Below are 24,667 nucleotides of genomic sequence, written 5' to 3' on the forward strand. Positions count from 1 at the left end.
AAATATAATGTAATATGAATATTTAATAACAGAAATAATATCAGTTTTCAAAAAGTTTTAATTGGAAAATAATATTGTACTGTTATATAAAACCAACCATAAGTTTTGGTTGCATCAAGTCACTCATCATCAATGTATACAATATAACTCATGTATGTATTGTTATTATACTTATGTAATATTCATATATTTTACTTCAGTATATATAAGTTTAAAAGTGTTCACAGGTTATGGGCCCAGATTGTTTAGAGCTTTTATGATTGGATAACATAGGTTTACCCTTTTTAGTTCAAGAACAAATATTCAAAAAGAAAGTTTCGATCGTGATATTGCCCTACATATTTGATTTTGATCGATATTTCTGAAAAAAAATTAGTCTGAACAATGGTTCTTATTCAAATCGGAGACGAAATTTTCTGTGTTTTTTTGTGAAAAAATCAGGAATAAATTTTTGTCGTGGAACGTGATGAAATTTGATACACAGGGAAATGTTAGTATAAAAACTGCAAAAATCGGGTTCATTTAACGATTAGGTGAATATTTTTTAAGATATTAACTTACCATAAGTTTCTATTTCGGACCGATTTTTGATATCTTAAAAAATTGTCGCATAATCGTCAATTTAGTTGCAATTTTATATTTTTGACTCCTAATTACACTAAATAGTCCATAGCCATGAAAATAGATATGAAAAGATGCATTCGAAATCAATGAATGGTAGCCATTTGAAATACTCTTCGTCAGAAGTTGTTTCTAGATATAATTTTGGTCGATATTCCAAAAACGATTAGCAAAATCTTCAGAGGGGCTCAATCTTGGTAATTTTTGGGTTAAATTTAGTCTTGAAAATTATCTATATACAAATCAATGACAACTTTTTTCACGATTTTTTCAAATTCCAAAAAGAAAATTAACAAATAGTTTTGTTCTGAACTTTCAAGAAACTTGTTGTAGAGGGTTATAAAGGATAATCTAAAATTCTGTTTCGAGTAAGAAATATGTCTACCAGTAAAAATTAGTTTTTACACAGAAGTTATGTGAGAATTCACAGCAAATGTTTTTGTTATAATGTAGTGTAAAGTGAAAAGAACTTCATAAAATGTTCATAAGATGGTGGAAGTTATTTTTTGATGGATAGATTAACATTGTTAAGAAAGAAGAATCACTTTTGTGTGTTTTCTATGGGAAAAACTCTTTTTAATCAGAAAAGTTTTGTTTTACTAAGTTTTTAAATAAGAAAATTATGCGTTAAATCATTAGCAACTTGTTTATGCTAAAAATTATAATATCTATAAAACTTTTTTGTTGAATATTATTTTGACAAAGTTATGCATAAAAGTGTGACACACAGGGCCGGATTAAGCTTACTCAAGAGTTTAAAAGTATTAATCTTATTCGTTGCGCGAAGAAGTGTTGGCGTGTTTCAAGGAACGGGGGATCAAAGGTTTTCTAAATTTTGTAAGTTTCACTTGTTATGTTAGTAATTTGTGTTTTTATGCAATGATTTCATCACTTATGTAATAAAACTGCATAAAGGTTTAAATATAGAATATCATTGTTTAAAAATATAGGCAATATTAATACATTAATGATACAAACATTGTGTGTAAACTCAATTAAAAAAATGAAGAATAAAATGAATCGATATGGAAGTTATACATATTTAGCGGACTGAATTCGGTTTTGCAAGAGATAAAACTCAGTGGTTGACGTGGCCTTGTATGTTACTGATCTAAAATCTCATTGAACACTTGGAAAATTCAAATTTTTGTAGTGAGAGAGAATTTAAATAAAATTTATTCCGATTTGTCCTAAAAATTTTAAATGAAAAGAAATAATTTTATTATTCAAATGAAAGAATTGAAATTCAGTTTTCATTTTATTTTTTGTAAAGGTAGGAAATGCTTTAAGTGATTCAATTTATTCAAAACAACAATTTATAACAAAAAAAAAGCATAAATACATAAATAAATATTGAATATCAATTATGCATACAATTTTTTTTTGTATTCATACACAACATTATGAAAGCAAAACATGTACTTTTGTGTATACAATGGTTCATTTAAAAAAAAAACCGTTCGTGTGTGGAGTTTATATTAAAACAGATAACGATTACAAAGGAGGAAATAATGCTAAACTTTTACATGTACGGTATAATACGTTTAGTTCATATTATTTTAACTAAGTATTTGAATATATATATAGCCGAACTTGTTTAAAATGAAATAAATACTACAGGTTATGAGCCCAGAAGAGGAAATAAAATAGACTTTTGTTCATAAAATCACCTAATTAGTCCATTTCCGTTTGTTCATCCATTTGTCTGACTGTCTGTCAAAACGATAACTCGAAAAGAGATATCAAGCTGAAATTTTTATGGCGTGCTAAATATGTAAAAAGTAAGTTTAAGTTCGTATATGAAGAACAAACTTGCATCCGTAGGACCCATCTTGTAATCCTTCATAGACAGTTTAAATGTAACAAATGTTTCTTAAGAAAAAAAAAAAAAACAACTTTTGCTTCAAACATTTTTTCGTAGGCACATTGTATGCGTAAGCCCATGAATGCGCAAATTTGGACAAAACTTTGGTGTTCATTTGCTCCAAAACTATAAAAACAGGGAGTTGAAAATTTTCAAGTAGCTTCAACTAGTGATCTTGTGAAACATTATCGAAAGCCAAAAAATAAACTAGAAAATATTTTTGATTGTTATTGAAATTTTCGAAAAGCAACACAGCCTAATTGTGTTAGTTTTTGAACTCTTCTAATTTATTAATAATGCGGCAAGCACTGACATTCAACACTTTTCTTAGAGGGTATTTCAACAGTTAACTCAGTCAATTGTTTTTTTTTGGTCCCTTGTCTACTGTTGGGTTTCCAACAAAAGAGATCACACTGTATTATTTAAAAAAAAAATGTAAATGCCTTTATTTCACATATATTATTTACAATTTATATAAAGTGACATGATTTTGCTCAGGCAGCAGGCATCATGCATCAGGATAAGAACTATACAGCTTTTTAAGCTCATTAAAAAACTTGACAATATGTTATGTTTTCATAAAAGTTACTATTATAAATTAACATAGGAAAATTTTATACATATCACATTCATCCCTATTATATATAAGCTAAGGGATGAGAACTTGAATAAGAGGGTGAATTTATTTTAAAACTTTTGCATGTTACTTGATTGGGTATAAAATACCTACCTATCTGTCTATATGTGGGATACGACTAATGATTTATATCAGATCATAAGTGGGGTGAGATTATGTGATACATGATTTTCATGTTTATTATTCTTTAATTAATTGAATATTGTGCATTTATTGATTTTTTTACAACCCTTTGATGATGTGAGTTAATTAAAAAATAAATATACAATTTTTTCCGATGAAGTTTTAATTTGGTACTAATTTGGAAAAATCAAACTAATTAAGGGTGATTCACGACGGTCAGTTATGATCAATCTAAAATCGAAAATAGCCATGAAGTATAAAAAACCGCTTTACGTACGATCACAAAGTAATGTTTGAGACAAAAAGCGTCGATATCTTTCTTCGAAGCAAAATGCTGAAAATGTGATAATTATTTTAAATCGTTAATATCTCATGCAAAAATGTACAAGGTTGAATTATAGTTAGATTGGATTTGGTTAGAAAGGACAGTCAGCAGTGGTGCCACTCACTAAGAGACCTGAAAACCTTCACTTTTAGCAAGTCTTATTTGAAGCTCGATGCTTCTTCCTACCACGTCGCCAAACTATTAAGAAATCCTACGACACCTACATGGTTCCGACCATGGGCAAAAAGTTATCATTTCTGATTTCAACCTGTGACTCTATGAATTTAATTGAAGGGTTGTCAGTGTTAATTATAACGTACCTCGGTTATCTGGCAATAATAGCTTATCAGCTTGGTTACGATTGTCTCTCTTATTGCGCACAATTCATCAGTCTATGTGACATTTGGATGGCGAAATTCGCTAAACACATATTATCGTCCGGTCGTATCCGGGATACAAAGACAGCAAAAGTACAAAAACTGATCGGTTAAATAAAAAACTTTTAATATCAATCAATTTTTATACATCATTAATAATCTTTCAAATCATCTAAGTTGCAAAAATATTTATTTATTTATCCAGAGCAAATGTAAAATTGTTTTTTCCATGTGTAATTAGCACTAATAAATCATTTTAGTGTGCTAATGTTTGCAGTAAAAATATAAAAAATAACAAATTTTAAAATTATTTTACAACGTGTCTCAAAAGGCAACGCAACCAAATAAAAAAACTTCGTAAATTTTCTCATCAATTCATGGGCTCAGTAAAACTATTTTCAAAATGTACTGATTTTGGTTACTGTTGTTGCAATTGTGTTGAAAGGTTTTTTGTACTGTCATTGGGGAGGAATGTAAAACATTCGATTCGATAGTGGCATGATCAGGGATCGATCCCCGATCTACTTCTACTGTGACATTTCTGGACTGTTCATTGAATTGTTATAGAAACAATAACAGATCAATGAACTGTAAACTAAAAAGATTTTCACCACATTTTATTGGATATTTTTGAAAACCAATTTTCGTAGGAGCAATGTTAGACTTTCCTTAAGGTTGATCGAGCTGTACACTGGATTTTGATAGTAGTTGACTCTAAATTTTTTATTAATTTAATTAATTATTTAAATTTAGATAGCATGTTACATCACTAGTAAGTGGGGGATGAAAATTTTCGTGAATTTTTCTCATTTTAGTTCATGTAATTACAAAAAATATTATAAAAATTTCTCATCAAGTACGAGATTTGATTTTTAAAAGTAGAAGTTTTTATCCAAAATTTGTCTTATTGCCTTAATTTCAGATCAACCTTAAGGCACGATTCTATTGAAGTTTCCAAAACACAAAAATTCACTTAATTTCTACAAAATCTTTTCTTCTGCCTAACTTTCTTCTGGTTTTAATGAATTCTAAGCATTTTCAAAAGATGAAGTCTCTTTTTGGTAAACATTGTCTGCGAAAATAAACATGAAATAAATAATTGTAAATCAATGATTTAATTTTTTTTTTTTTATTTCAGTAAAAAATTATTATAAACAATTTAAACAAACAACATATCAACAAAATCCATGATAAAAATATTATAAAAACTTTTTATAATTTTGTTGTGTAAAATGGTGGCCGCTGTCGTGGCTTAGCATTACAATACACGTAATATATTGTAGCATAGATTATCATTTTAAACAATAAACGTAAATTTTATTACGAGTTTGTATTGAAATATTAGTAATAAATTGTTGTAGCATGAGACGAAATATTACTTTATTATACGAGGTGTTCATTAGACTCGTTAACTACCGTTGGTCACTAAAGTCGGAAATAAACTAGTCGCATCTTTTCCACTGGGCAATCTGGGTAGGATTCGATGGACTCAAAATTGACGGTACCTCGGCCAACCCGATAGAATACGTAAAAGGAGACGAAATGAAGAATTCGTAATTAACACTCTAAGTAAGTCCAAAACCGTAGTTTTGGACTTACTAAAGGAGTAAACTAAATGAGTTTAGACATGTGGTTGAAATTATCTGTACCCTAGGTATTTTTTACTTTGATGATGAATTTTGTGAACTTCTTAAATTTCATGAATGTAGACGAAAACTAAGAATAAAATTTTAAAAAGATGGCCCTAAGAATAAAGACGGCTTGTAGAATATTTTGGATGCGGGAACTTCCAAGTATATACTTTGGTTTGCCCTTGCTAAGGCCAGTTGCATTACAGACATCATCGCCTATCTTATTAAGAAACATTCTTTGGTCAGTTGACTTTTCAGTATGTTTCATACTTCATGGAATAAACAGTTCAAGATCAGTGGCAAATGTTACGCTGGTCTTAATCAACTTACAACTTCCACAATACTTTTAGGTCGCGGAGTACTATGGGTACGGGAATTTGCAAGTACATACTTATGCCATTTCTTGTTATTATATGAGGCTAGATAATGAAACTGAGACACAACTTATACTGATCCTTTTCGCCAAATCTAATCTTACACCGGTAACCAGGTAACAAGTATATGCTTGTTTCAGCAAAATTGAAACCTGGTGAACACACTATATAACCGCTCACGGTGTAGTATTATGTTGAAAATAGATTATTATTGTACATAGTGGTCTCATTTTGCATGGTTCTGCAACACGCAAACAATCAATTATTGTCCCCTTGTAAATAATAACATTACATTGCAAAAGGTACCACTAAATGTCCATTATTATTACTATACTAAAACACTAAGCGAAAATGTTGTATACCTACCATAATAGTACGGGATAAACCAAATGCCACCTATGTAATATATACCAATGGTTTAGTCACTAGTACAACCCATGGTCAGTATTGTTGACCATTCATATAAACTGATGGGCAAAGAAAACCGGAATACTAAATAATTCAAAGTTTTCAGGACATTTAAGGTGTTGGAATTACCTAACTATATCAAATGTTCGTTCTTTTCCCTATTTATTCGGTTATTGATGGCGTAATCCTTAAGATAATTGCAAGACGTAATCCTTAAGATAATTTCAAGGCGTAATCCTTAATATAATTGCAAAAAACTGAGAAAAATTTGTCTTCTTCAATTTCCATAAAGCTCAGTACATAAGCTAATTTTAACCCAAAAAATCTGAGATGTCACCTAAAATCCGGAATGATTTTCTCGTATTTCCGCATCTTTCCGATCGATTTTAGTCTGTGATATCTCCCAGAGTAATTTCTTCAGTCGAAACCTAAGATACTTGTCGATTTATCGCGAAATAACTCGTTAGTTTTTAACTTACCAGTATAGAAAGTTATTGTATTGAATCCCATTTTATAAGGCGAAATTTTACACATGCCTTTACGTTTCATAGTGTTAATGCCTTGTCAAGACACGGCATTATCACCAATTTTTAGAAGAAGTATGTGGGTGTGTATGTACGCACATCCGCGGTAATTTTTTTGTCATCGATATCGCGCGAACAAAAAATGATATCGATTTCATATTTTACCATTTGACTATGTATTGATAATATAAATTGTAATGGAAAGGAAACGTATTCAATTCGAATCCAACCTATTTTAGTGACCTATTTTCTTTGCCAACCAGTATATTCTTCTATCTCTTTATATGGACAGTATATAGCGGTTCATAACATTTGTGTGACGTTCTCTCCTATTTGTGTGAATGTTCTATTCAAATTATGTGTAAACCGCAGTGCGGTTCCCTTTATTACCGGATGGACATTGAAACCACGAAGACCAACCGTATATAAATATATATACATATATATGTATTATCAAAATATGACTAGCTAACTCAAATTTAAGTAATTACTTTTAAATTTAAATACACTGTTTTTATTTTCATTTTAATCATTTCCATTTTTTATTTTTTTTTGTATAATCATAAATTTTTCATTAGGTTTTTGTGGTTAAACGTATTTAAAATCATGCCAACGATTTTTTTTTATCGAAAAAACATTATCCACAAACCAAAATAGATGTTGACAAACTATTGACCGACATTATAAAGTTGAAAAAATAACTATTATATTTCCAAACCTCAAAATTGAATGTTTGTTACAAAATAATTTGTTGGGAAATCGAAAATCTACGAAAAACGTCAATAAAAAAACGTTAAATATTTTTTCAGCCTTCCGACGAAAATATTTAAGTTATGAGCATGTAAGTTTTCGAATCTTTCATCTGAAAATTGGGTATCATTCGATTTCGGATTTCATTCACAAAATTTTTAAAACTAAACCGTCTAAAAATGTACCATTTTAAAATTAATAAAACAAAAGCTTACTTGACATGTGATATATGCCACCAGCGAAATGAAGAATCTAAGTGACTTATCTCACTTTGACCTAGTTATTAAATCCCAGTTTGCAGTCTTGCAAGGCAGGAAGAGAATACGCTCATGGCAAAATGAAAATATTTCAATAACTTAATTTATCACAAAAATAACTCTTTTGGGTGTAAAGATCTACGGTAGTATCTTAATCTTATCTACGGTAATCTTAAGAAAAAAAATCATCATCCCATCACGTAGGTCTGAATCTTTTGAAATCTTGTCAACCGAAAATAACTGAAGAAGGAGGAAAGCTAAGAGAAAAACGAGAGGATTGATAAAGAACCAGCAAATTGGAGAAAAATTTCCTCGGTAGTTTTGACGTGAAGAAAATAAAGACAGCAAGACTAGGCATTTATAAGTTACTGATGAATTTACTTAATGGGAACCGTAAACGAGATAAGTTCGAAGAGGTATCCGCAGAAAACAAGGTTAGCAAACTAGAAAAGTCAGTTGAAAGCGTATAAGTACAAGAGGTGGCATACGGTCGATCTTCATCAATCCAGATGAGACAAATTTGTTTCTTGATTTTTAAACACTCCTATCATGTCATTTTTAATTAAATCAATTTTAATCAGTTTTTTCCATGAACAGTGTTTTGAAGGCAAGCCTATACAATTATTTTCGTACTTAAATTATCTGTCTTCTGATAAAAATTTCCGTTGGTTAACTGATCGATATAATTACCTATATTGACTTACCTATTCATATGGTATGAACAGATCTACATCTATCTGGTAAGCAATCGAAATTGGTATCAGAAGATAGATAATTTAATCAAGAAAATAATGGTAAAGGCTGGCCTGAAAAAATAAACTGTTCATGGAAAAAATGTATTAAAATTAATTTAACTAAACATAGCCAGGAACACTTTTCGGTAGAAAAACTGTGATAGGAGTGTTTAAAATCCATAAATTTCATTGAAAATATGTCTCATCTGGTTATCAGATGGGTGAAGATCGGCCACGCCTCTTAGATCATAAGAATTTTTGATAATTACAAGATTCCCGAGGTCCTTCCCGCTTGTTTTTTTCGTATACTTTCTCAAAGAGATCGATCTGAACTTTAACTGAGAATTTTTCTGATTGTAGACTTCTACTTTTAACTTAAACTCTTTCAGGTATTTAAAAATATTTTCATCTTGAATGATTCACGAAAACTATGTTTAAACTTATTTTAAAAATGTCAAAAGATTTATTTATTCGAAACAGAAAATATTCGGTGCACATTAACTTTGAAAATAAATAAATAGAACAAGAGTTTTATAGTATATTATATATAAATGTTGACATAATTGAATAAAAATATGAAAATTTATTACATATTTTTCGGCTTTTCAGAAATACTGTGGTTTGTTTATATATAATTTATATATATTAATACAGTGATTCTTCATGACAGACAAACATATTGTTTAAATCAACTGTAATATTTGTTATAGATAATCATATTATAAGGATATATTCTGATGTTGAATATCCAATATTTGTATCCTCTGTCCTGAAAGTTTACTAAATTTAGGGAGTAAAAACTTGTATTCAATTATTTAAAAAATAATTGAATGGTAGATTCAATAAAATGGTAGATTCTATCTTCCACACGTGGCTCTCATCTCAAAGATCTGAGTTATATTCTCGACTAATGAACCTAATTAATTATTTAAGGCCCTGTAGGCCTTGTAACGTTAATCGACCAAAAATATTGACAAATAGAAAGCCAAATAGAAATAGTTCTTGGCTTTTAACGTGACCAAAGAAATATTTCAATATGGGTATCATGGAATCTTTTTGGTTTCATATTAGAACTACGAAAGGTTTTCACGAAAGAAATCAATGTTAAGGGTATTTTAAATAGTGCTGATTTTTAATTTTATTGTTATTGGAGTTTCCTCCTATTCTTTATGTTAGTTTGCGTAGCAAAATACGTACCAAAAGCTGATTAAACATAGTGATTTCTGTAGTTGATGAAATTATTCCAGACCTACGAGCAAATTTGATTTATAAAAGGTTTTTGAGTAAGCTTTTTTTTAAATTAAATTTCAAAAATTTGACGGTTCGCTAAACCACCCACATTTTGATGAAAACATGATTACCTTGTTAAATTTTGTGATTGTACCATTTATGTTTCAACAGGTTTCATAGGTAGAAAAATATAACACAATATAGAAAAAATACAGAATGTTTCATAATCCAGGGTTCTAAAAATTATTGTTTTGCTACCGTCCTAGTAAAAAACGGGTAAAATTTATGAAAATGTGGAAAACTTATGATCAGAAGAAGCTTTTATTTATCTAATGGACTTGGATTGCAGATTTTTATTTATCTAATGGATTATTATATCACTTATGGAGTTTGTAATGGTATTTATTTACCGACTTCAAACAAAAAAGGAGGAGGTTATCAATTCGACTGTATTTTTTTTTTATGTTTGTTACCTCAGAACTTTCGACTGAGTGAACTGATTTTGATGATTCTTTATCTATTTCAAAGCTAGTGCTTCCCGTGTGGTCTCATTTCATTTTGATTGAGTTCTGATAACGACATCCATGAGAAAATCATAAAAGTCTTAAACTTGAATTAAGTTTGCACGACAAGAGGACGAATAACTCAAAATCACGCCAACCGATTTCGATGATTCTTTTTTAGTGATAAATTAGTTACTGCACTTTAATTTCACTAAAAATCACAAAATAAAAAAAAACTTTTAACAAAAAGAAAACCGACTTCAATAGAAAAACTTTTCCAAAACAAATTAAAATGCACTAAAAAGTAAAAAAATAACGATAATATAATGTAGTTAAAATTATTGTTATTTCTGGAGTCGGTGTTAGCCAAGCTAATGTAGCAAACTGTTCTCTCAGAGTTGTTTCCATGGCTGACACCGACTAAAAAATAACAATAATTTTAACTACATTATATTATCGTTATTTTTTTACTTCTTAGTGCATTTTAATTTGTTTTGGAAAAGTTTTTCTTTTGAAGTCGGTTTTCTTTTTGTTAAAAGTTTTTTTTATTGGAATCTAATCATCTACATAATAAATATATTTAAGCAAAACCTAGGTTACTTTATTAGAAAATAATATCTCTGACAATTAATTCATTTTTATGCACTCATGTAATAACAAGAACTTTATACAATTCATATTTACATTTAATAAAAGTCATAATCTTTATTAAATTGTTTATTTAAATATGAAGACATCATATTCATTCGAAATTCTAATTCGAGACGTGAATTGTGTTTTAAAGTTATTTCCTCAACAAGGAAATTAAAGTTAAGTTTTATTTTGTAAGTTGTTTTAAGTAAAAACTATGAAAAATACAAAATAATTAGGTTTGAGAATCGTGTGCTTATAGAGCCAAAATTCCAAAAAGTTTCACCTGCTGTTCATAAGGCCAAAACTCTCAAATCTTTAGTCCATTGAAATGTTACAATTTTAGGGCCGAACTGAACATTTTCGGGGAGGGCGCGATTTTATTTGTGGGACATGTAGGGGAGGTCAATACAACCTTAACCCCAAGTTTGTGGGGTTGGCGCCCTTGCCAATATTATAGAGAATACGTTTATGAACATTTTTTCGCAAATTTTATTAATTTTTGTTAATTTTTAACGTAGTTACAGCGCTCCAATATCTCCGACTTAATCATATTATTAATCAGTAATTAAAATAGAATAGCTAGCTATCCCATTCTACTCTTCTTCGATGGTCCAGGTTGTCGTTCAGATTCTCCAAGTTGTGGCTTAGATTCTCCAGGCTGTGGCTCAGATTGTAATTCAACATCGAATGTGAAGGTTTGAGGAATGACAGGAGTTAAAGTTGGAGTCATCGTTGGTAATTCTTCTTCAAATTCATTTTCTTCCATTAATTTTGTTACTTCCATAATGTTGGTACAGGTTTCTCCAGAGCAATAGAGGCACACTGTGGAGCACTTCGAACTTTGGATTGGCATCCTAATGTTTCCATGCTTTTTCCAGCCCCGATATTCAGGATTATTGTATTTTCCAAGCCATGATTCGACCTGGTGATACACTCGGAGACTGTGGAAACGGGCTACATCCTGTGTTGGCGGAAGTGATGATAAACTGAATGAAATTTTTGTTACTGTTTTGGAGAATCGTTTGTATCACAACTATATGTAGCACAACTAAAAGAATAGCATGAGGAAGAAGAAACAGCTTATTAAATCTATATATATAAAAAGGGAGTGTTTGTTTGTATGTCCCCGATTTTCCCTAAAAATAACCATTGACCTTCGGTAGGAGATTATGTCATTGGGTAGCCCTTAGGCTCCCATTGTGAATAAGGGAGTTTGGTGGGGGTGGAATTAAAAATGATCTAGGAATTCATAGAAAATAGATTAAAAAAATAGTTCTAATAATTTTCAATAGATGGCGCCACTGTCAATAGTACCATTTTCACTAGATGGCGCTACTGGCGCAAATGTCTTTCGATTTTTCTCGAAAATTCTGGAATGTTCCATGGATTTCTATCGAATTTTCTCGAACATTCTGGAATGTTCTATGGATTTCTATCGAATTTTCTAGAACTTTCTCGAATATTCTGGAATGTTCCATGGATTTCTATCGATCTTTCCCTTACTTTTCCGTACACACAAAGAGTGTAGACATAATATTGGGATCGGCCAAAAAAATCTTACTGTTCCGTACACACAGAGAGAATTAAAAAAAAAGTCTTTCATTTAACAGTTTTGATATTTAAATGTGCAAAAACAACCCAGCGAAGCGGGCTTAACAGCTAGTATGTTATTAAAAAACGAGAGTAAGGTAAACATGTTGTTTTGGCCGAGTTATCATGCGCATTGATAAACTCGGTCAACTTTTGAGCGCTGTTACTACGTTAAAAATTAACAAAAATTAATAAAATGTTCATAAACGTATTCTCTATAATATTGCTCTCACCTAAATTTATGATAAAATGACAAGAAAAAAAGTTATTAAGCAAAAAAAGAAATTTTTGATTTTGTTACTTTTTTGCTCATAACTTTTAAGTTTATCGCAAAAAGTCACATACGCAATTGTAGCCACGACAATTTGCTACAAATTATGTCTTTGCAAATTTTTTGAGAAATCAATATTTTACGAGATACAGTAAAATATGTTTCCACCCCTTTTTTCAAGATGGCGGGCGGGGGACAAGGGCGCCAATCCCACAAACTTGGGGTTAAGGTTGTATTGACCTCCCCTACATGTCCCACAAATAAAATCGCGTCCTCCCGAAAATGTTCAGTCAATGTAACATTTCAATGGACTAAAGTTAATCGATCCCTCGTCAAGCAATGCATTGATTAGTCTTGTATAAGCAAGCAAATTGTTAATCTAGATTCTGGTTAAAAACTTTTTTATTCGTAAACTGGTTAAAAGTTAGGTATAAGAAATATATAGTAAAAAAAGATCAAAGGTGAAATTTTTTATCCTTGTTCATCCTGTTATACTATAATATATAAATATAAATAATATATAAATATAGTTTATCTTATTTCTATTTTTTTCTTTTGTTCTGTTAAAGGGACTGGTGCTACAAAGTTTGACGGAGAAGAGACAACTATGGCGCCGCGGTTTGTCTCGCACAGTCAGACGTTCCGGGCTGTCATTGGGGACACTCTGGTTCTTCCTTGTGAAGTTGAACATTTAGGTATGTACATATTTAATCGTTTCTTTATATATGTGAAGTGAACACAGATCATCTTTCATTACAACATATAAACTTACAACCACATCACTATATATCCTTCGTCCCCAAAAAACTTTCATACTCACTTTCTTCAAATTTTCTCTCATCTTCTTCTTCTTTGCGCCAAGTTTGTGTATTTTATACATATCATATCATATAAGGATTGAACAACAGAAAAAAAAATTATTAATATATTTTGTTTTTATTCACTATTTGTACAGGCTGATTTTACCGATATATCAGTTATTGTATACTCCATGCAAATAAATTTTTAGTTACTTAAAAACATAAACGAGCAGTTTCTCAACTGAAAGTTGTAGATTTTAAAAATGGATTTTCGGATTCAATACTTTTCGACAAAAATGTACGGAGGTGGGCCACCAATTTTGGTATCGATTTTTCCTCGAAGTTACACCAGAATAAGAGATGATCCTGAAAATTTGAGCCCAATTCGTTCAAATGAGGCCGAATAATATTTTGAATCATGTAAAAAGTCGATTTTTTAGTCATTTCCAAAAGTTTATATCTCAGCTTCTTTATAGTTTACAGACTTGTTTGAGGCAGCGTTATTCTCTGTAAACCCTCTTCTTTTACGAAAAAAAACTGGTCATTGCCTTACACTCAATTCCGGCTTCAAAGCGAGCTGCTATCTTAACCAATGTTTCGGAGAAATCTTACGTATTTTTAAAATGTCATTCGAAGTAGAGGGTTGGTCAGCAGCTGGGTATTTTTTGTTCAGATATACTCTGGAGAATCTATTCACTTTTTATACCCACTGTACTTGATTTTATCCCTCAAATAACCCTAAAAAATTCAATTTTGTAATAGAATATTAAAAAAAAAAAAAGGGATAAATTCTAAAGTGGGGCCCCATTTGGATAAATTGTGCCAAAATTTTCAGATATTTCTCCTTTTCTATTGTACTTTCGAGATTGGTATCAAAATCGTTGACCCAAACCCGCAGACTTTTGTTCAAAATTAATGGATCTGCAAATATTTATACAAATATATTTTTTAGATATCAAATACAAAAATGAAATTATGGAAAAGAAATAAAATAAAAATATTGTTAAAATATTATTTTAAGCACAAAATGCCAGTAAAAAAAGTGTTTCTTTTTCATCAAAAAATTTTTCTTAACATAGGCAATTTTTGTACACAAACATGTCAAATATAGTCCAAAAATTATCAAAATTGTCCATATTTTCGCTTCACAAAAGTACTGGTTTTATTCTAATAAATTCCTCGCCACACCGAGTTGTTTTTGTGCACTTAAATCGAGAGACACAATACTAAAATGAGAAAGTCATCATTTAGTCAACATTCGTATGGTTTCTAAAAAAATTTTCCCTTATTACCAAGTTAATAATATATGTTTTTTTTAAGAGATATTTAAAAAATATAAATAATAAATTCTTTTTTCTTAGAATTTGTTTCAAGTATTTATCTTTTGTGTATTTATCGTTTGTGAAAGATAAACATGATGCGTAAAGCTTTTCTCTTATCTTTCAAAACTGATGAAAGGGATTTATTATTTTATTAAAAAGTAAATATTAAAATTAAGGTTGTTTGTTCGTAATCTCAAAAAAAAAATGGATTTTAAGAAATTTACGAAGGAAACGCTTAGGCTATAGACCCTATTGTGATATAATATACGTGCTTTACCACCTTTCCGTTGATAATTTAATAATCAGCTCCTCAATTTTAGAGGCTGAGTACACCTCCTCCATGCATATTCCATGCACTACACCAGCCCATCACAACTATTAATTAAATTAATTTTGTAGCGACGGCGGGAATCGAACCCTCCTACCCTTAAATGGGCGATTAATTATATATTGGTTATACAAAAAATTATCTCATTTTCAGAAAAAACTGGTACTCTTAATGTTCGTCCAATTTTCACTTTCCCTTTTTTGAAATTCTAACAGAATCAATCCAAAGTTTCAAATATTTTCAAGCCCTCTTTTTTAAGGACTCCTTAAGTCCTTATTTTCGTTATTAATCATTGTGATCTTTGACTCAAGAAATATTTACTTGTTATAAAAAAAATCAACAGCTAGATCTAAGTAAACGCAGCAATTTTTGAAAGTGTAAATGAACCAAAAAAATGTGTTAATATCATTTTGTAATAAATTTTCAAGACATATAAAAATTCGTACAATTTTTATAACCGTTGGCTGTATTTTCTAAAATGCATACAACCTTTATAATTGATAATGATTTAGATATTTTTAAAAAAAAGTAAATATTAAAGATAAAACAAAAAAACATTCTTTAAAATCATCTTTGTAAAGATAAATAGAAACAACCATCTTGAACTAAATAAACTACCCCATATATATTTATGTAATATTTATATATATAAATACACACAAAATTTTTGAGAGAGCACATTTCATTTCTTTTTCGAGTCATTGTTTTGAATTTGTTTTGGCAAATATCCACTCACAAAAATACATACAAGAATAATATTTTTGTTTCGTAAATTATTATGTACAATTTTTAAATATTTTTTTATTTTACGGGACAAGATGTTACATTAATAGACTCGAAGGTATCAATACAAAATTTCCAACCATTTATACTTTTTATACCATGTCATAGGTGTTTATAAAATCACCTAATTAGTCCATTTCCGGTTGTCCGTCCGTCCGTCTGTGGACACGATAACTCAAAAACGAAAAAAGATATCGAGCTGAAATTTTTACAGCGTACTCAGGACGTAAAAAGTGAGGTCAAGTTCGTAAATGAGCATCATAGGTCAATTGGGTCTTGGGTCCGTAGGACTCATCTTGTAAACCGTTAGACATAGAACAAAAGTTTAAATGTAAAAAATGTTCCTTATCAAAAATTAAACAACTTTAGTTTGAAACATTTTTTCGTAAACATCACTGTTTACCCGTGAGGGCGTCAATTAGGCGGAAATATGTACTATACTTGATTATCAGTTATGTATGTGTCACATGTTTGTATGTGTAATGTGATAAAGAAATCAACACTGACTATGCATGGTATTTCAACAATTAACTCAGTAAATTGTGTGTTTTCACTTGTTCATTTTTATATCCTGTATGTATGCATCCATACAATTTTATAATTAAAGTAGTGTATCGTTACCATGGAAACGCCTCCAATAACGCTCACGCATGGTGCGAATAGTTAATTAATTTATAATACTGATTCTTATGAAAGAATAAAATATTTCAAGTTCGCACATGTAGTATGTTGTAAACTATCTTATTTAAGTGGACATTAAAGCATGATGTTTATATTAACTCACTGTCTGAATTACAGTTGGAATCCTGTACCACAGATAAGTTTAAAAATGGTGTTTGAAATATAAAAAAATAATAAAATCGTCTGTCATTTGATTATACAATACTTAATAAAATTTCTAACATCCATAATTTAATTTAAATTATGGATGTTAGACTTATAAGAAACTTTTTAAATAAATATCGAAAGGGATATTTTGCCTGAGACAGAAAACATTTTATCCTTTCCTAGCATCATGAATGGATGGGTTTTTGGAATTCAGAAAATTGTTAAGAGATATTCTCTAAATCTTTAGACATTTATATTTCTAAAACTATGCTAAGTATATATCGAAAAACTATACTCTTAATTAGCGTCTGATTTTCCCAAGTTATAATAAAATGCACCCTCCAAACATCTATCTATTATATTTTCTTCTATACACTCATTTTTTTGGATGCCTCCTCAAATTAACCTAATGCCATAATTTCTCAGATACATATAGTTTATAAGTTAAATGAGAAAATGCTAATTCCCTTCTTTGCGGCCTTCCTGCCGTAACAGATTATGTAGAAAAATATTTTATTACTAGAGTGATATCCACCTACTTCGCTGGGCTTAAAAGTAACGATTGATACAGATTGCTCTCGCTTATCCCCTTTATATAACACTCGAAATAATGGTAGATTGTTTTACACAGGTAAAATATATGTATGGTTTTCTATTTTTTTAAATGTATAATTGTCGTAATTATTCATTGAGTATGTCAGAAAAGTTGGCGGTGAAATATTTTATATTCACCACTTTTACAGAAATCTGTAATTTAAGGTAATGTCTAATGATTACTTTTACAGAAATCTGTAATATATGGTAATGTCAAATTAAATTTATTTTTAAATTTTTTTATTAATGTATCTTTATAAATTATATCTCATGTGTTATTCTGATATATCAGCGATATTGCTGTACAGATTCATTAAAAATCATTTGCTAGTTTTAGCGTGAAAGCGTAACAAACAAACACACAAACAAACATGCTTCTTTCGCATTTATAATATTTAGAGATTAATTTTGTTTCACTAGAAATTTCGTCCAGTCGAATGTTTTCCTGAAATAATTCCCAAACACTTTGTACAAAATATATAGAGTTCAAATAGTTTATTCAAATAACGTCTATAAGAAAAATATTTATGTTTATATATTCGGAAGTTTTTCCACTCTTGAAACACGACCGGAAGAAAAACAGTTGAAACAAAAAGATTTTCCAGTATGTATTTATAGTACATACAAAAAAATTTCTTATTTACAATATTTCTCGCGTATGTTTACATTTATAATTGTCAATTAATAATCAAAACAAAAGTCTTGATCAAATTGATTGAAGTTCTTTTTGTTTATAATTATTATTTTATTTAGGAAAATATTTTATCATGTTTTCCATAAATTGGTAGTGTAAAAATTTCACACAAAGTTGTCATCGGTTGTCAGTAAGCAAAAATCAATGTGGCCTTTTTTAGGCACAATAGGGCTTTTTACTTACAAAATGATTCTTCTTTCTTTCGGACTGTTTTCAATCAAGTAAAGACATATCTTATGTCTTCTATCCCTGTCAAAAAGCGCTGCTTAAAAAAGATAAAATATATTTTATACTTTCTCAGGTTGAATAGTTTTTTGATAACTGTCCGGAACAAAAGCAAATCGATGAAAAAGTCTATAACGGTACTCGAACTACATGTTAAATCTTTCAAAGTTTATGGAATAAACACGCTGATACGCAATCGTGAAAATGCAAGCATAATTATTTTGCGATTTCAACCGTGGGTATTCCAGTCGGCAAAATAATTCTGAACATATTCAACCAAATTCGTTTCCACGTCTCAAAAATCGGAATAGTACACTAATATTTTTTTATGTCTTTTTAAAAATGATTTCTTTTCAAGGAATAACGGTCTTATTGTACAAGCATCGAATTTGAAGTTTTCCAAGATGTTCCATTTCATTTATTCCGGTATCTTATACCCAAGCTAAAGTACAACAATTTACTATTATTTGCGCTTCTACCATGCAAATTTGTTCGATAGCTAAAATTGTTTGCTTTTGTAATGTTTTTGACCTTAAATGTTCCACTAAATGTTTTTCCATGCCGGTAATCGGAATAAAGTTCTCTTTATGAAATTTAACTTAATAGTTTTTACGATTTTAATCGATAAGTTTAAAATCTCTTGGCTAAATAAAAGAAATTTTTTCAAACCAAATCTTAGCTTAAAAAGCAGCATCTTGTCACAAACCTTGACTTTGATCTTCAACTTTAGGGTAAAATGAAGGTCACCAAGGAAGAATATTATAAATTAGAAAGTTGCTCCTTATAAAAAAGCAAACATTTTTTGTTCGAAACATTTTTTCATAAATCGAATAGATTAGCCAATAATTTCTGGTACTAGCAAGAGATGCAGAGAGCCTTTGAGTACTAAAACTAGAGATCTTTATTTAGAAAAAAAATTATAATAGTTATTGGAATTATTTCATGGCCAATGGCTTCTAATATCTTTTATTTTATAGCGAAATTTATCCCAATCACATTAAATAATTTTCGTCACTATTTTAAACTCAAAAAAAATTTTCTAACAAAAAACGTTTGTTTTTTTTATAAAACACCATTTTCTAAATTAAACTTCTCTTCTGATCCTGAAATCTCAAAGAAAAAACCTAATTTTCCTGTTTTTTAGTTACTTTTTAACATTTGTCAACTTGTCAAATAAAATGACCCACTATGTATATTCTTCGGGCTTAAATCTGTAAATGTACTTGGTCTTTTTTTGTACACTTTTTACCGATTATACCTTTAATTCATATATTATAAATATTCATATTGTTTAACATTTTATATAATCATTTATAAAATTTTATATATAAAATTAAACTTGACATAAAAAGATAATAAGAAAGTTTTCTTTTAATCGGTTTCCAAAACTTTCTAAAACCAACATTACAGCGTAAATAAAAAACAATCCATCATCAGCATATCGAATACTTACCCACACCTAAATACATAATTGAATTATGATAATCATTTTTTTATACCATGCATATATGTAATATGCAAGGTATACTAAGTTTAGTCCCAAGTTTGTAACGCTTAAAAATATTGATGCTACGAAATAAATTTTGGTGTAGGTGTTCATAAAATCACCTAATTAGTCCATTTCCGGTTGTCTGTCTGTCGTCTCTCGTCTCTCGTCTAACGTCTGTCCGTCTGTCATACGATTACTCAAAAACGAAAAGAGATATGAAGCTAAAATTTTTATAGCATGCTTAGGACGTAAAAAGTGAGGTCGAGTTTGTAAATGAGCAACATAGGTCAAATTAGTCTTGTAAACCGTTAGAGATAGAACGAAAGTTTAAATGTAAAAAATGTTTCCTATAAGAAATTAAACAAATTTTGTTTCAAACATTTACCCGTGAGAGTGCAAATTATACGCAAATTATGTAGTATGTATTATATGGGAATATCAGTTATATATGTGTGACATGTATGGATATATAATGTGATAGAGTAATCAACACAATCGAAACATGGTATTTCAACAATTAACTCAGTGAATTGTTTGTTTTCACTTGTTTTTATTTTATATTATTCAATGAATTTTGTAAAATGTTTTTTCATTATTAAATTGAATCGTCATTTTCAATTAAAAATTTTTAATTGTTTTTTGTATGTTATTAATAAAATAATTATAATTTTATTGTTTATCTTTTCTGTTTTTTTACTTTGTATAAAATTATTATATTTTAAAATTTAATAAAAAATAAATATTGTTAAAAAATAAATATGTTTTTCGTAAATAAAAAAGTTTTAAATTGTTTTTTGATCTTAGGATCGATCTATTACACAAGCAATTATAAGGGGTCGGATAAGGGTAATACATTCTTTAATTGAAATAAAAACAAAACGGTGAAAGATATCTAAAGTTTATGAGCATTTTGCTTACGCTCGGTTTAAAAATAACTTTTATTTTTCAAATGGTATCTTTCCGAAAGTATTTTCTAGAATTCTTCTTAAACTTTCAATCTTTATTTAGACGATTGTTAGACCGTACTCTCGGCTAGGGGATAAAAAAAAAGTTAGGGGATAACCCATGGTCAGAATTTTGGATGCTCTAGCGTGTTTGATATAACTATTGAGTGTAGAGTAAAAGGAGAATGATCTCTGTATATAAAAAGTGTCCATAAAGTCATGTGAAATTGGTGGCGCTGTCGTAAGCTGATGACGGCATTTGAATTAATATATATATATATATATATATATATATATATATATATATATATATATATATATATATATCATATATATCATATATATATATATATATATATATATATATATATATATATATATATATATATATATTAGGGTGTCCCTTAAATTTCAAGTTCGAAATATTTTTACGCATACCCTCTTAAAACTTTAGAAATGACCCATTATTGCCTAGAAAAAAATATTAGTCAGTTTTATAAACGGTAACCCGTGCCGACTTGCGATTGAAACTTGTCCATACAAGTTACACTGGTAATGCGATGTGACCTGTATATACGTGTTTATTTTGCCATTTCATCAGTGATTTTTAAGATTAGTAGAGCGCTCTTGTTTATTGCATAAAGATGTCGGTTGAATTACGGAGTGATAAACAAAATATTTTCCTTATCGGACTGCCTTGCCATCAAATAAATGGTGCAAAATTACCATCTAATCGACAAGTTCTCGCTGTCTTATTGTACAATATTCGCGAAGTCAAACTAACTGTCAGTGAAAGTGCAAATCTTGTGATTAGGGAGTGTATTATATTTTGGGAAAAAGCAAGAATTCCTACAAAGGCTTTTCTAAACTGTGTGAAGAAACTTGTTGATTTAGATCATGTTTGGAGAGAACTGCAAAAAAATTGTAAGAAAACTCAAATTACGTTCAAAAGCCGTGAAAATAATTTTAAAATTGACCTCGAGAACTTATTTGATTTTGCACATGCTGATGCTTTTGAGAGAATAAAAATAGAGGAAGACAAAGTATTTTTAAAGAAACAAAGAGAGCCAGGTCGACCGGGATGTTTAGGTGGTATAGACAAAAAATTGGCGAATAAAGAAGAAAGAGCCAGGCAAAAACAATTAGGAGAAGAGGAAGGGAGTGTAAGACAAAGAGAGTTATTAGATGTGGCATCTACTTCCGCTACCAATAACTTGGAATGTCTAAAAGATTCGGACGAAGAACATATTTCGATTTCTGAACTCAACTTGCCAGACGTTCCCTGCCCTGAAAAAAGTTCAAAAAGAGGTAGAAAGAATCTCATAACACTTAAACTTGTCGCAGCTTTAGATCGATGCCAGTTAAGCATAAGAGATTCCGTTTACATTCTTCATGCGGTCATAGAAGCGCTTGGTCTGAGCAGCGATGATTTCCCTATTAATAAATCTTCGATTCAGCGAATTCGTACTCAGACGAGAAAATCCAGGGCAGAAGCAATAAAAACTGACTTTCAAAACAATATACCTGACGTAGTCACTGTCCATTGGGATGGAAAACTATTACCCGGAATGGATGTACGAAGTTCAAAAGAAGAACGTTTGCCAATTATTGCTTCAATTGACGATAGAGAACAGGTTCTTGCAGTGCCAAAACTAGAGAGTTCTTCTAGAAAACATCAAGCTAAAGCTGTATTAACTGCTCTCTTTGATTGGAACCTTCATAATAAAGTACAAATAATGTGCTGCGACACAACAGCTTCGAATACTGGCCGTTTCAATGGAGCTTGTGCTGTTTTGGAGCAGACTTTAGAAAGAGAAGAGTTTTTTGTTATTTAACTTGTTTTTTTTTTCTTTCACATAAAACGCTGGATGATTTTGTATCAGAAAAGAGCAAACAATTACTATCCCGACTGCAGATCGACGACAGTTTTCTTCAGGAAGATGTATCTTCCTGGCATGATAATGCTGCTTTTCTGGAAGCAAAAAAAAGAATAAGTCGTTTGAAGGTTGTAAATGACACTGCCGAAAGGGCTGTCAAATTAATGCAAGATTTTAATGGACTTATCACCGATGAAGAAGAGCAAAAACAATTCTTGTTGCGCTGTGTCCAGGAACATAGAAATTTGTATCCGGACTGTAAAAAATCTACACTAAAGAGAAGTTACCCTAGCTGATTTTTATTATTTTATGTTTTTAAATAAAGATTAATGTTTATCTTATTATATTTTAACTTTTATTCACTCAATTTGTTACATTTATATTAGTTTTACAGCAGACCGAAATATCCGGACAGAACATAATTTTTAATAAACTTTGTAGCTCGGTCGGCACGGGTTGCGATCATGCTACAAAGATGCAATTTCATATTTGAGTATGTTTTAGCATTTATAAAAAATATAGAGGGTATGCATTTCAAATTTTGAAAAAATAAAAAAATATGTCATATAAGGGACACCCTAATATATATATATATATATATATGATATATATGATATATATATATATATATATATATATATATATATATATATATATATATATATATATATATATTAATTGAAATATATATATTAAGTCATCAGTGGTCATCAGCGCCTTTTTAGTTGGTTTTGGAACTATAATCTAACAGCTTTTTGTGGACACTTTTTTGGTCAAACAGTCATAAGAGATGATTCTCCTTCTTCTCTACACTCCATAGATATAACAAACGACAGAAAATCCAACTTTCTAATATATCTACTCTAGTCCCATAGTAAAATAATTGTTCTAAACAACAAATTTAAAAGATCAAATACTAAATACATTATGATTATAAAACATAATTACATATTAGAAGTTCTATAATAATAATAATAATTTATTAACCTTTTTGTTAGGTTAATTACAGACATTTATAACTGGCGTTGTGCTATGTATGTATAGATGTAATTAGTATTCGTAGTTATTCGCTCTATAAATTATACATATATCATTAATTCAAGTATAGTAGTATTACTCCAATCATTTTAGGGTTTCACCTCGGAATATAGCGAAATAAGTTGAATTTTTGTATAAACGTTTATTTTGATAGTACAAATATCGTCTTAAAAGTCACATATGGTCACGTGCATGAAGGTTATAAGAAGGAGAACGATCGCTATAGAAAATATTGTCCCCGAAATATGGATAAAATAAGTGAGGGGCTGCGACCGCTAAGTAGTATCCATAAAAGCGGGCTGTTGTGCGCTAATTTGAAATGATATATCAATTTGTACATTATGCAACTAACAGATACTACTTCTTGATGACAGCGCGGCTGGTGGCTGATAAATGAACTATAAATTCTACAAATTTTCAGGGACAGACGCGCTTATGCTTTAACACGTAGCCATGAAGGTTATAAAGAAGGAGAACGATCTATACGTGTTAAAGCATTAGCCCGCCTGTCCCTGAAAATTTGTAGAATTTATAGTTCATTTTTCAGCCACCAGCCACGCTGTCATCAAGAAGTAGTATCTGCGAAGTTAGCTGTTTATGAGTACAAGTAGATGAAGTTAGTTGCATAATGTACAAATTGATATATCATTTCAAATTAGCGCACAACAGCCCGGCTTTTATTGATACTACTTAGCGGTCGCAGCGCCTCACTTATTTTATCCATATTTCGGGGACAATATTTTCTATAGCGATCGTTCTCCTTCTTATAACCTTCATGCACGTAGCGATCGTTTTCCTTCTTTATAACCTTCATGGTCACGTGTGTGCGTTCTTAGTTATTCAAGGTCAAAGGTCGAAAAAATCAATTTTTTGGTAATATCGTTACCTTTTCC

The 24,667-nt window shown here is 29.9% G+C and overlaps 1 protein-coding gene across 2 annotated transcripts in view; it reads left to right on the top strand.

Moving 5' to 3' along the window:
- The window catches only part of LOC123305921 (lachesin-like), a 539,350-nt gene that overhangs the window by 45,355 nt on the left and 469,328 nt on the right, over positions 1-24,667 (top strand). Inside the window, exons 1-2 of one of the 2 annotated variants that reach the window (XM_044887759.1) lie at positions 13,213-13,313; positions 13,422-13,547. In XM_044887759.1, coding sequence (XP_044743694.1) covers positions 13,460-13,547 — 88 coding nt within the window. In that variant the 5' untranslated portion in view covers positions 13,213-13,313; positions 13,422-13,459. Of the gene's footprint in view, positions 1-13,212; positions 13,314-13,421; positions 13,548-24,667 lie in introns of those variants that run through there. The other variant, XM_044887758.1, reaches the window with a different exon arrangement.

The sequence above is a fragment of the Chrysoperla carnea genome, chromosome 1 (assembly GCF_905475395.1).
Source record: "Chrysoperla carnea chromosome 1, inChrCarn1.1, whole genome shotgun sequence".
In the NCBI taxonomy this organism is placed as follows: domain Eukaryota; kingdom Metazoa; phylum Arthropoda; class Insecta; order Neuroptera; family Chrysopidae; genus Chrysoperla; species Chrysoperla carnea.